We start from the raw sequence: 14,667 nt of genomic DNA on the forward strand, positions 1-14,667 counted from the left end.
CACTATACACACTGTAACTCGCCTTGCTTTTTCACATTCTATATTTTGGAATTCTTTCCACATCTGCATTTAAATCTCCTTCATAGCAGGAAACAGTTACAAAGTATTCTAAAGCGAATTTAACTAGAGTTAGCTTCTACTGAACACAGTTGCCCAGGCACAGGCCTCAGTGTATTTTACTTAAGTCTAGCTCAGACTTTCACAGATTCAGGACCCCGAAGTGCCTTTAATCCCATAAACCGTAATTCCCAAACTCCAAACCTGATTTGAATTTCAGTCCACTTTGCAAAATCTCGCGTTACTCTCCTCTCACCCGGCGGGTCTTGCTCCGCCTCCCCCAACTTCTCTACCCTCCCAGCAGCTGTTACCACTCCTAGCAGCCTGCCGGCACAGGAGTGGGCGAAGCAGAGCCTTCCGAGGGCGCCTGCGCGGCAGATGCGCGCCTGCGCGCTACGGGGCTGCCTGCGCGGCAGATGCGCGCCTGCGCGCTACGGGGCTGCCGGCGCGCTACGGGGCTGCCGGCGCGTCAGTGCTCTGGGCTAAGGTGGCTGGGGCCGAGTTGGGGGGCGGGACGTGCGGCGCTATGGCCGAGGGCAGCGGGGAAGTAGTAGCAGTGCCCGCCACCGGGGCTGCCAACGGCCTCAACAATGGGGCCGGCGGGCCCTCGGCGCAGACTAACAACCCGCTATCGCGGAAACTGCGTAAGATCCTGGACACACGGCTGGACAACGACAAGGTGAGCGGGACTGGCGGGGTCGAGGGTGCTGCGTCGTCCGCGGGTCGGACCCGGGCTGGGGGCGGTGTCTGTCCGGCGCCCTCGGGCTCGTCCCTGTCCCCGCCGCGGAGGGGACCCCAGGCCCGCGGGACCCGCTGCGCTGCCGTGTGGGGCAGGTGAGAAAGGGGAGGCCGAGGAGCCCCTGGAAGAGCAAAGAGGTTTCCTGGGTGTTGCCCCATATTTAATTAAAACTGTTCTTCGAAGACTCTGGATAGGGAAGGCAAACGGTGAAGTCCCCTGCCCCCGCAGGTGTCGGGGGTCTGAGCAGGGAGGGGAGAGGAGAGACTCTGGATAGGGAAGGCAAAGACTCTGGATAGGGAAGGCAAACGGTGAAGTCCCCTGCCCCCGCAGGTGTCGGGGGTCTGAGCAGGGAGGGGAGAGGAGAGCCCCAGGCAGGAGAAGAAAAATGCAAAAGAGCAAACTACAAAATAAGACAGCGCGAATGGTGAGCTTAGGGGGAACAGGAGATCAGGGCTAAGCATCCTTGAGCCTTTCCATTGGCAGGTGAAAACAATTAAAATAATTTGCAGCGTGAAAGGGCTACCACCTGCTCATGGCTACTAGTTTTTGTTGTGAGCTAAGCACTGTCTGTGATGTATGGGCTCATGCTGTATTTCTTTACAAGATAGTTTATCTTGTAAACTATCTTGTATTTCTTTACAGGATAGTTTATCCTCTCCCAAGTACCTCCTGAAACTTAGATTGGACTTTCCATCTTCCGTGGTAGCAGATTATCTCTTCTGTCACTGAGTCGCTAGGTATATTGGTCATGCCATGGTGGCATAAAGAAAAAAGAATGTGTATAAGTGAGAGTTTTATAGATAAGTTTCTATCTAAAATTTTTAGATAAGTTTCATAGATAAATTTTTATTTTTTATACATATTTTAGACTATGTTTAAGTGAGAGTTTTACAGATACATTTTTATAGATAAAAATAGAATTTTTAATCTATAGATACAGAATTTTTATCTATAAATTTTATTTTTATAGATAAATTTTTAGGTAACTGACAGTAAGCTGTCAATAAGAATTGGTGTGTAAAAAATAGCGTTATACTATAATGAGTAAGAAAGATTGGCTCTGGGACCACCACTTATTAGATATAACCACCAAATTGGTGCATTATGGTTTCAATAAGTCCCTTAACTTCTGTGAGCTTATGTTAAGTTTCTAAATTGGGAATACTGCCAGTAACCTCCTCAGGGTTGTTGTGCAGGTTCAATGAGAGAATCCAGGTGAAATGCTTAGCACAGTGCCGCAGCAGTTATTTCTTGTTAAATGTTAATTCATTTTTTAAAAATTTATTTATTTTTGGCTGCATTGGGTCTTCGTTGCTGCGTGCCGGCTTTCTCTAGTTTCGGCGACGGGGGGCTACTCTTGTGCGCGGGCTTCTCATTGCGGTGGCTTCTCTTGTTGCGGAGCATGTGCTCTAGGCGTGCAGGCTTCAGTAGTTGTGGCGCACGGGCTCAGTAGTTGTGGCTCGCGGGCTCTAGAGTACAGACTTATTAGTTAGTAGTTGTGGCGCACAGACTCAATTGCTCCGCGGCATGTGGGATCTTCCCGGACCAGGGTTCAAACCCATGTCCCCTGCATTGGCAGGCAGATTCTTAACCACTGCGCTGCCAGGGAAGTCCCAAGAATTTCCACTTTTTTTCAATGGCTATATCATAATGTCTTTAAACCAATCCTTTTTAGATGGACATTACAGTTTTTTCTAATCTTTGCAGTTCCAAACAATTCTGCATTGAATAACGTATATATGTCACAATACACAAGTAAGTATGTCCTTATTGTGTCTCAGAAATAAGTTTACTGTTCAGTAATGTGAAGGTCATCCAATATATTTTGGATTGTGTAATGGAAACAAATTATTTGGAAATGATTTCATTAAATTTTTGCTTGAGATTAGAAAAACATTTGAAAATCGGTCCCAATAATGTTCTTTTATTATCAATTATGTAGGAGATGTTGGAAGCTCTCAAGGCACTCTCAACCTTTTTTGTTGAAAATAGTTTGCGCACTCGAAGAAATTTACGTGGAGATATTGAACGCAGAAGTTTAGCCATCAATGAAGAGTTTGTAAGCATTTTCAAGGAAGTGAAGGAAGTATGTGAACTTTTCACTTACCATTTCTTGAGAGCTTACTATATGCCTTGCTCTGTGCTGAGCTTCTCTATGGATAGAGTTGATATGTTTGCAACTCGTGTACCGTGCTCAAATAGAAATTTAGCTACTTACTCCAGCAGCTTCTAGGTCTTTCTCTGGATTAGCGTGATTTCTAAATCTCTAACCTCCACTAGTGCTGCTTTTTGGAAAGTTGTAACATATGTTCCAGGATGTTCTTTTAGGAATCTTCACTTTTGAAACAAACAGACAAACAAACAAAAAATAGCACTTCTCTGAGTGGTTTTCCAGTAGAAATAGTCCCTCACTGAATAAACCTCCCTTAGATAACCACTTCTCTGCTGGAGATGAATTAGGATTGAGTTACTTTACTGCATCCTAAATTATGAAATTTTCAGATTAATTAAGATCAATGACTTCAGTTAATAAATAATGTTTCATTACACTTGAGTGAGCAGTCTACTCACCATAGGGTGAAAATGAATTTTATTTATTATGTTATATTTTATTTATGTATTATATAATACATGTTAATTCGTTAATTATGTTAATATTACTGAGTAATATTACATAGTTAATAGTTCTGTGTGAGTTGTATGAAAGTGTCATACATGGTTCTAGTGAGACAGATTATTTTTAACAGTGTAGTAGGATTTCATTGGCTGAAGGCTAATAATCTGGAAGATTAAAAGGGAAGTTTGGTAGTGTTCATAAAAATAGGGAGCGATAGTAGTGATGAGCACATCTAAACTGTACTCTCTAAACACCATTTCCCTCTGGAAGGAGGTACCAAGTGAGGAGGCTGTATAAGACTACTGGGAAGTGTCAAAAGGACTCTGGAGCTATAACTTAAGAGGTTTCCACTGGCCAAATATAGGATGATTTGAGCATCAGTAGGAATGACTGCAGTGGACTGAAACACAGCAAGCGTATTTAAATCCATGAGTTCATAATGATACTAAAAACCAACAGAACCCTCACTGCTTATCTTAGGTGGATATGAGGGAACCAACTTATCGTTTTGAAAACAACTAAATAAAAGGAAAGAGTCAAGCATTTATCCTGTCTTTGGTACCAACTATATACAATTGTTGAGGCAAGGCTTCCCTTTATAGTAATATTCCACTTACTAAATGAAGAAATGATAGAAGAGTTTGTAACCACTGTTTAAAGGATCTAGCTCAGGGTTTCTTAGTCTTGGCACTATTGACATTTGGGGCCAGATAGTTGTTGAGGGTTGTCTTCTGCTTTGTAGGATGTTTGGCAGCATCCCTGGCCTCTGTCCACTATATACCAGGAGCACCACCTTTCCTCAAGTTGTTCCAGCCAAAAATGTTTCCAAACATTGCCAGATGCCTCCTTGGGGGACAAATTTGCCCAAGTTGAAACCACTGATCATCAGTAACTGCTTATCTCACAAAAAGAAACAGTCATATATGTGACTCCTAACAAAGGTATACAACATCACCTGTGAAGAATTCTTGCAAGAAAATTGGACCAGAATATAATCAAGCTTCTAGATCTAATTGCAAGTTTATAGGAAATATTGGGGACAGAGGAGTATGTTAACAGTATGAAGAAGTGGTCAGCAAGTCTGGTGTGCTGGGAACTGTGCAGGCAAATGAACTGGTTTCTTCAACAAATAAATTGTAAGAGAAAGACAATTTATTTAAAGAAATAAAGGAAATATCAACCAGTTGATGTTTGTGAATCTCATTTGGTTCCTGACTTGAACAAATTATTAAAAAATCTGAAACAACTGGGAAAATTTGAACACTGAATAGAAATTTCATATTAAGGGATTATTGTTGAATGTTTAGATGGGTAAATGGCATTTTTTTTTTAGTTCTCTTAGAAGTGCATACCGATATGTTTATGGATGAAATGATATGCTATCTAGAATTCAAAATAATTCAGCTTGGGGAGGGAGAAAGTGGATGGGAAGAGAGTTAGAAAGTGGGTACAGAGATAGATTACACGAGAGTGGTCATGAGTTGCTAATTGTTAAAGCCGTGTGTTGTGTACATAGGCATTCACATTATCTCAACTTTTAGATAATTTTGAAATTTTTCCATAATAAAAGGTTTCTTTAAAGGTTATCATACTGCAATTGTATTTAACAACCTGTAATTTTATTTAATCGGGAATAAAAGGCAGTTTGAGTTCAAATGAAGACTTTACATACAAGCAATGTAAAGGTTCTTGAATTACAATTTAGCAAATCTCTGCATTTAAGTCATATATTAAGAGATGTAATTTCTATTATTTTACAAATCAGATTCATTCAGTGTACTATAGTAGCTAAAGTAAATATTAGGAGTAGTTATTCTTGACCTTGTTGGCTGATAATGTCATAGTGCTAGTCTTATACAGTGAGATTTAAGGAAATAGATTAATTTGCCTATTAGTACCTATTTGCTATTGCTGACATTAATTGCTATTTTGAAATCATTCTTTTATTGTTTAAAGCAGTTTAGCACTTAAATAATTTGATTTACATCCTATTAATTGTAAGATACAGAGAGTAACATTTGAAAATGTCTGGTGCTATGATTTTTATAATTCAAAGTACTTTATATAGAGAAAGGAAAAAATTTAATTCTGGAACTAGGATGTATGCTCATATTCTTGTAAGTGATTTCCTAACTCTGGTTCATCCTTACATTTTGTTCGTAGTCCTGCTTGGTTGCTTTCTTATCTCTTGCCCTATGATTGGCCCATCCCTTCATAAAACTGTCATGTTTTTATTTGAAGGTTTGGGCCTTGTGTTGAAAGAGACCATAATAAGACCCTGTCTACCACTGAAACTTTCTTTCCTTGCATATCTTTCTGTTGTGTTACACTGAATTGAATTGGGAAAAAGAAGATAATAGTGCAGTATGAAGTTAAATAGAATTCTGTAATATCATTTTTTCATATTAAGAGATTGGTTCAGTAAAGATTGTAGAGAATGATTTAGTAAAGAGTTTGGCGCCTGGGAGGCCTGTTGGAAGACCGTTTTTTATCAGTCCATACAGGAGAAAGCAATTGAACTGAACTCAAGTAGTAGTTGTTTGGGTTGTAAAAAAAAGAAATGGATAAGATGCACATAATAAGGGCTATAAATGATAGACCTTAGTGACCAGCTAAATTCTTGCATATGTGGAGGGGGCTCGAGGTGGGAGTATATAGGGAAAGAATGTTACTGGGAGACTTACCAGATTTTTGGCATGATCTAATATGTGATTACTTTCAACCATATAGGAGGAGGCACTATTGTTAGTTTATTGGGTTTTCAAATTTTCTTGTTTTTTATTAATTAAAAGTTATAAATAATTCATTATAGAAAAGATAATAAATTCAGAAATAGAAGGAGCTAGCGATATTACTTATGATTCTACTACACAGAAATAACCTGTTAGTATTTTATTGTATAACCCTTCATAGAGTCTTCCCTGTGTTCTTCTGCACACATATATATGTATTGCTTTATAAGCCTTTTTTTAGCTTTATATAGACATCTTTCCATGCTAATTTACATACACACACACACACATACACACACAGATATTATCGTTGTTAATGTATGCACGGGTTTCCATTGTATGGTTGGAAACATTTCACATTTTCCATTTGTTTTAGGCAACTCTGTGTTGATCATCTCTTACATATATTGCACACTTATCTGATTAATTTCTTAGGATAAATTCTTAGTGTGAGAATTTCTGAATAAACGGGTATTCATATTCTTAAAGCATTTGCCATTTTCCTATTGTCAGACCCTCTAAAAAGAATATACTAGGTTTTCTTTTTTTACATCTTTTCTTATACTAGATATTATTTTTAATCGTTTTCAGTCTTAAATATGGGATCTTTTGTCATGCTTTGGCAAGAAAGGGACAAAAATAGGGATTTGGCTAAGAGGAGAAATTTCTTTAACTATATATACTGCTTGATGTTACTTTTTTCCTTTTCAGGAACTTGAAAGCATACATGAAGATGTTCAGGCAATGAACAGCTGTTGTCAAGATATGACATGTCGCCTACAGGTACTGTATAATGTCTGGATTTTAGCCTAGTTCCTGATAAGCTTTCAGAAATTGCTAGATAGGTCTACAAAATGTGTGGCTATCTGATACATCATGCCCTGTAGGATGTTTGAATATAAATATTATGCTTATTTTTTTTAACTATAAATGTCTTTGTGCCTCTTTGGTGATGGTTTACTAATATTGCACAGTTAACGCCAGAAGCCTTTATATTTTGATCTTGCCAGTATAGAGATAACTGTGGAATTTTGATAAACTTTTCAATCCCATAATGTTCAACAAATGCAGCAGAAATAAATTCCTTAGTGGAAAGCCTTAGGAATGATTTCAAACTAATGCTATGCCCAGTAAAGACCCAGCTTAATTATGATTTATGTTCAGCCTAAAAATATCTCAGGAAAATGTATGTAAGTTTAGGTCTGTTTATTAAAGCAGTTCCAAACCTCTAGTTTGGCTGTAGAGTTAACATTGACCTACATACTTCTGACTCATTTAATGCCCTGTGTTTCTACCTGCCTCACAGCCACTGACTTGTTTCTCTTCTCGTTAGTAACTGCCTTAGTTTTGTAGTGTTCCCCAGTTCTGGTCTTTGAGAGAGAATCTCACTGGTTACACTTGTGATTTGTTTCAATTCACTTTATAAATGTTTTCCTAATCCTTGAAATACCTTTTCATCAAGTTTTCACTCCTGATCCTTTCAGCTCTGGTTTGGGAGAGAGAGGATTGTTTAGTATGACTTGGCCAGGAACAGCCCTCTGTCCTTTAGATGGGGCTATCTTTAATGTTCTCCAAAATCCTATATGAGGGTTTTCTTTTTTGTATATCCCAACTCTCAAATTATCTCCATCTTGGGTATTTCTGTTGAGTTCCACAGCAGCGTATCAGTGACTTAACTTACAGCTTCATTCGGAGGTTTCCTGGTACCTCAACTCAGCATGTCTATAGCCGAAGTCCTCTTCTTCATCCTTACCTGGCTCTGGCAGTGCTTCTGTTCCACTAAGAAGCATCAGGAACTATTAAATTCCTTAATAAACATCGTTGTGATACCTTTTTCTTTCTTGTAAGCCTTAGCATTCTGTGTGTATTGAGAATTCTGAGTGAGTTCTTCTTATTAAACGTAGCGTATGAGCCTTGAAACATCTATTTCAGGTACTTGGGCCTTTTTTAAACTTTTGAGTTCTGGAGTGGGATCTCGTTTGCTATAGTCTGAACTCCAGTAAGTGGCAGTATTAGTTTTCTGAAGTTGAAAAAAGTTGAAATGTACTGATAATAGGTATGTTTATAATTTTAGGCAGCAAAGGAACAGACTCAAGATTTAATAATAAAAACCACTAAGCTTCAAGCTGAAAGGTAAGTTTTTCTTTACATAATCAACTCTTCATTAATTTGGAGATAACTGGGAAAGAAAATTATAGATAACTCCAAAGTTAAAACAATAATCAAAAACGTGACTCAAAAATGATACAAAGTATGAGGTTCTAAGCTGTTATCCAAGAGTAAAATAAACATAAAACAATAGTTTAGGAACATTGATAATTGGGATGATTGAGAGATTATCCCTCTTTGGAAGTGATGATGCATTGTTTGTTTGCCATAGAATTAAAAAATGACTGCTTTTTAAAATGTGGATTTTTCAAATTTTTAGTAATTTTATCTTTTTCTCACAATTGTCTTTTATTTTTTACTTCTGATTATGCATCTTGCTACAGTCAAGATACAGAACCGTTCCATCACCACACAGGTCTCTCCCATTGGTGCATGGACCACAATGAGAAAAGTTGCAGCCTCAGCTGATGTGAAGAGATGGTTGGCTCTGCAGAGCAGCCAACTCTAAGGAAAGGCAGGTGCTGGATTTCTGTACTCAGAATGAAGCATGCGCCTTGAGCATCGAATTAGAATGTTTTTAGTATCAAAACTGATCTTTTGAAAGAAGAAGATCTTTTGAAAGAAGTTTCCTAGAAAAGAAATTTGCAGTTAGAGACCCACACATAAATTTTTCTGTTACGTTATTGTTGGCTGACTATAAAAACATATGGATTCAACTGAAAATTGTGACCAAAAAATAAAACTAAGAGTAACAGATCACCAATCCTGTATACAAAGTTTGTGGTCCGAGTTTCTGGTCTGAGTTAAATCTTTCTCTTGCCATCTTTACTGTAGTGTGTAGTACAGTCTCTTAACTAATGATTGGTTTGATTGACTCTCTTTCCTGCTGAACTGTGAGCTCCTTGAGAACGATGACAATTTCTTAGTCTCTTTTTGTGTCTCCAATGCGTAACACATTGTAGGTTCAATAAATAATTTTGAGTGAATGAATATGAAATATAGCTATTCCAGTGTCAGGAAAGGAACGTAAAATAAAAAATGAAAAATAAGCATTTTATTGGAGCTCGTAACATGTATGGGACTGGTTAATGTCTGCAGGAGGCAATATTAGAATATTGTCCTTCTGTTCATATGTTGTCAGAACTATTTAAGCAAGGTTGTTTATGTTTATTATTTTAGTAAGCCTATGAAAAAAGTGTTTTGGCCTGGCATGTTTCTGGGAAGCAAACATTTATGACATTCTAGTATCCCAAGAGCTATGGATTTGTTGTGCCAAATGAACATTTGTGTGAATGTATTTTAAGAAAATTACATAGCAGAAATCATAACAGATTCCTGGGTGCTGGCAGAGTTGGTTTTCCATTTTAAAAAATTACCTTTTCCTTTTTAAGGAGAAACTTAGACAAGCATTTGGCTTTAGAAATAGAAATTCTATGGGCTTATTTGGATAACATGATATTCTTATTCAGACAAATTTATAAATGATATGAATATTTTTTCCAACTGAGTTAGAAGGAGGTCATTTTGACAGCTGTTGCTCTATAGGTAAAGTTTGGTGTAGAATTGTCTCCACAGAACTGCAGTTTAACATTTGCCCTTAATGTTTAATTGACAGTCAGAAGATGGGTTTCATTGATGATTAGGAAAGGCTATGTCCAGATGAACATACCTCCATATTTTTGAATACCACCGAAATCACTATTATGTATTTTTTTGGTCTCATGGAAAGGCCTACCAGCCAAATTTCTGTCTGGACTCAGAAAAACATAGCCTCTGGCTTATGTTTGTTTATTTTTGAGGTGTGGTATGTTAGTGGAAAGAATGTAGACCTTGAAAACCTGAATTCTAATACAAATCTTGGGTAAGAGGTCATTAGATTTTTAATCTTTAGCGAGTTATTTCTTAACCTCCCTCAGTCTCAGTTATCACATCTGAAAAAAGGAATAATAAACTATGTCACAGGGTATAGTCTGCTGAACACACTGTCTGACATACCTCAAGGAGCGTTACCCTCCATATTTCTCCCCCCTTATTAGACAAAGTTGTGTAGCACATCTTGTTTCTACATTGGCTTTGGTGGCTGGAAGTTTAGGCTGTTCTGCACTTAATTGCGATAGCTTTCCTCAGCTATGTTATTTAAGTACTCATTCTTTCTCTTTCTTTTTCTTTTTTTTATTTTTTAATTTTATTTATTTTTGGCTGCATTGGGTCTTCGTTCCTGGGCGCAGGCTTTCTCTAGTTGGGGCAAGCAGGAGCTCCTCTTAGTTGTAGTGCACGGGCTTCTCATTGCGGTGGCTTCTCTTGTTGTGGAGCACAGGCTGTAGGCACACAGGCTTCAGTAGTTGCAGCACGCGAGCTCAGTAGTTGCGGCACACGGGCCCTAGAGCATGTGGGCTTCAGTATTGCAGCGTGTGGGCCCAGGGCATGTGGGCTTCAGTAATGTGGCTTGCGGGCTTTAGAGCACAGGCTCAGTAGTTGCGGCGCATGGGCTTAGTTGCTCCGCGGCATGTGGGATCTTCCCGGACCAGGGCTCGAACCCATGTCCCCTGCATTGGCAGGTGGATTCTTAACCACTGCGCCACCAGGGAAGTCCCTCTTTCTCTCTTACTATTTTATTTTTTAATGGTTTTGTAATTTTAATTATTTGTTATAAACTATTTTAATTTAGGTTTTGAAGTTGGTAACACATAAAAATATAAAAAGGATTTATTTTGCACAAATATACATGTAAAAATATAGAGCATATGTGATACATATTCTTTCATTGCCTGGTAAAAAGTTAGGAGAAGGCAGGGGAGCATCACATCTTTCTTCTTTCTTCTCCTTTATGTATGTAAGACTTAAAGAAGAAAATTACAATCAGGTATAGTTTCACCACCCAGACATAGCCACTGTTAACAGTTCAGTGTATCTTCTCCCAGAGTTAGTATGTGTGCATAGTTACATTTTACTTCATTCACGTAAAATTTCATGTTCATTTTCCTATATCTCTTATTTTTAAAAAACATGTTTTTTAATGTGGCATTGTATTTTTTCTTGTGAATGAACAAGAATTTTTAAATTATCAGATATTGTTTCCATTATTAAACATAATGGTTTGGTAAGTGTTTTTAAATCATTTTGTGCATTTCAGATTATTTTCTTAGGATAAATTCCTAGAATTTAATTGTAATTAAAGAATCAAATGATAGAAATTTTAAAAAGTGTCTTCATATATATTGCCTAAATTTCTCTCCGGAAAGGTTATGCCAATTTCTAGCTTCATCAGCAATATATGAGAATGTCTATTTTATTAAACCCTGTAGACACTAGATGTTGTCATTAAAAACAGCAATTTTATAGATAAAAAATGGTATCACACTATTTTAATTTACATTTAACCGAATATTGGTAGATCAACCTTGTTTTCATTTTGTTTTGCCATGTATATTTCTTTGCTTTTTTTTGTTTTGATCTATATCTTATGCCTTCCCACCCACCCCTTTTTTTTTGCTAGCTTTTTTCAATTATTTTGAAATTATTTGGTGGAGATGAGTTTAGAAGTTAGAGTTAAAATATGACAGGGGTATATTTTCAGGGAAAAAAAATACCACAAGATTCATAAATCATGTTCTGGGATGGTTTAAAAGAATCATTATAAAAATGAAATAATCTGTTTATTTTATATACTCAGGCAGTATGTGAATACATGTCCTGAAAATTCCTGTGTACGTGTAAAGTTTCTTTCTAAAAGTACATGGGGGTTGCTGTACGTATTTTTGTGTGACTTGTTTTTTGTACCTATAAGTGCCTTATAGATAATTTTGTGTGAATACATATAGCTCGACCTCATTTTTTATTTGCTGCATATTATTCCACAGTATGCATTTGCCATATTCACTCATGTTGTATATAACTTACATCATATACAGCGATTATATGAATACACATCAAATACTCTTAGAAGTTTTAATTTACAATAACCATTTATGTTTTATTTTAGCATTAATTTCATATACTTTTAATTTAGATACAAAAGCCCTCCGAAAGTTACCACGTTTCATTTGTATTGTGCAGTGGGGCAGGGTCTGCCTCATGTGCACCTTTTGTCACCTCAGACCCTAGCTCAGGGCCTTTACACCTTGGAGATCCCTGTTCATGCTACTTGATTGTACAAATGCTCCTCAGCTTCGTCAAGAATGGTTGTGAAATTTTACCTGGGAAGACTATATATGGTAAAACTAAAGAGTAATGTGATTTAAATAATATCTTGAATTTACAGTTGATCCTTGAGCACTACGGGTTTGAACTGCACAGGTCCACTTATATGTGGGGGTTTTTTTCAGTTAATACGTACTGCAGTCCTACACAGTCCATGGTGGGTTGAATCCTCTGGTGCAGAGGGCTGGCTGTAAAGTTGAATCTGGCTGGTGCAGATTTTCCATTGCACAGGGCAGGGGGCTGGGGTCGGCGTCCCTGACCCCCATGTTGTTCAAGGGTCAACTGTACTAGATTTAATTAAAACCAAATGAACCAATAAAGCAATGAATTTTCCGTTGTGCGTGATAAATTGACTATAAAGATCCAAAAGAAACTCTCAAAACGTTCTCATTGAAATGGTTAATTTGTATAGTCTCAAGGAATTTTATGAAGTGTTAAAATTGCTTTCAATCCTGTATGATAACAATTTGAGCTTTATCTAAAAATATAAAACAAAACCTGTTTAGGTAACTTTTAGATATCAGTATCAGTATTAATATGATGATTAAGGATATAGGCTGTATAAATCTGTATAAATTTAATTAGGTGATTTACATTATTTGAGAAAACAGAACATTACTGCCACCTGGAGGACCTTTCCTTTCTAACCTTCTATGTCATTCAGCAGGGCATTTGACTGAATTTAAAACCTCACAACTCGAGTGCAAAGATGGCATGCGTTGTACTGTCTGTTCAGATAGGGTTAATGTTTATCTTTGTTCAGTTTCATTTGAATATTGTTAGATTGTAGAATATCACTGCCCTGTGAATACTACTAGTGAAACACTTATAATTTTATTTATATATCTTCACATCTAAGACCTAGAAGGCAGGGATGTTGAATTTCTGCTCTTGTAGTTTGTATTCCTGACTTGCCCTTAGATGGGACCCTGCTCAGTCCTCCAGGTCCCTGCAGACTAGAGTGTGCCTTTTGCTAATTGTCAGCTAGTCTAGATAGGTTGCGTTCGGATAGTATAATTGAAAAGACTTTTTTTCTTATTATGATCGTATGCAGAAAAAGTGGGGAAGGGAGAGTGGAAGAGTGATTTTTTTGATTTAATGAGGGATTACTAAATGAATTCTTGACTACTATTTCTAACCTAAAATAAAAAAATAATGGACCTGATTTTTGGTTGTTGTGTACTTCATGTGCAAGCTTCAAAGGCTTAGGATTTTTTTAGTGACTGAGAAGAAAGTAACTGGCATATTTCTCTTCTGTAAGATAACTTTGTTTTCAAGAGGCAAACTGTGCAAGTACACCTAAGTGGCTAAGGATTGTAATACCCGGACCATTCATGAACGTATTTCTTCTTCTGCTTAATGATTAATCATTTTACTGTGGCTTCTACTGAACAATATCAGCCAGTTTTATCACCTACGTGCCTGATGGGCTTCTAATATTTGAGGCAGAAATAAGGCTTTTGAAGATATTGAGACTCTTCCACACCTTTGTTTTAAAAGTTATGTCAGATGTAACTTGTTTTAAAGCTATGCAGATGCATAGTGTGCTTGATTTTTTGTTGCCTTTTTTAAAATATTACAGTCAAACATTAGAAATAAGAGCGCAAGTTGCAGATGCCTTCTTATCCAAGTTCCAGCTGACTTCTGACGAAATGAGTCTTCTCCGAGGTACAAGAGAAGGACCTATCACTGAGGTATTTTGCTTTCTGTTAAAATCACTTAAAGCATAGCAGTTACAGATGTTATAGAGAAATCACTCTTTTTTTAAGGCTTTATTTTACCACCTAAAATTTTTTTTGATTTAAAAATGTTTTTAAATTTAGCAATTAAGGTGCATATTTTAAATTACCTTATTTTTCAAAGCAATACATATACTTTTGGTTGTTTTTAGAAGTCAAAGAGTACAACATGGCTTACAAAGAAAACCTACATCACCTATCCCACTCCTTCCCATCTCTAAGTCCTTTGGCAACCATTTTCAATCTTGTTAATTGCTTCTTTTGTAAATTCTGTATTCTAGATCTATAGTTAAAAAGAATATGCTTTAATTTTAAAGGATTTTTTCAAGGCATTGGGAAGAGTAAAACAGATTCATAATGATGTCAAAGTTCTCTTGCGTACAAACCAACAAACAGCAGGGTGAGTAGTCTTTTCAGTTCATGATTGTGTTACCTTTTATATTTCCAAAATTTAACGATTTTCTAGGTTCTTCT

The 14,667-nt window shown here is 37.1% G+C and overlaps 1 protein-coding gene across 2 annotated transcripts in view; it reads left to right on the plus strand.

Annotated features, from left to right (window-relative positions):
- Positions 1-554: 554 nt before the first annotated feature.
- Positions 555-14,667, plus strand: part of COG6 (component of oligomeric golgi complex 6) — a 61,770-nt gene continuing 47,657 nt past the window's right edge. Inside the window, exons 1-6 of one of the 2 annotated variants that reach the window (XM_082859474.1) lie at positions 555-736; positions 2,739-2,882; positions 6,857-6,928; positions 8,220-8,278; positions 14,037-14,148; positions 14,511-14,593. In XM_082859474.1, coding sequence (XP_082715600.1) covers positions 584-736; positions 2,739-2,882; positions 6,857-6,928; positions 8,220-8,278; positions 14,037-14,148; positions 14,511-14,593 — 623 coding nt within the window. In that variant the 5' untranslated portion in view covers positions 555-583. The remainder of the gene's footprint in view (positions 737-2,738; positions 2,883-6,856; positions 6,929-8,219; positions 8,279-14,036; positions 14,149-14,510; positions 14,594-14,667) is intronic. The other variant, XM_082859475.1, reaches the window with a different exon arrangement.

Source organism: Leucopleurus acutus (assembly GCF_964270905.1).
Source record: "Leucopleurus acutus genome assembly, chromosome: 18".
Taxonomy (NCBI): Eukaryota; Metazoa; Chordata; class Mammalia; order Artiodactyla; family Delphinidae; genus Leucopleurus; species Leucopleurus acutus.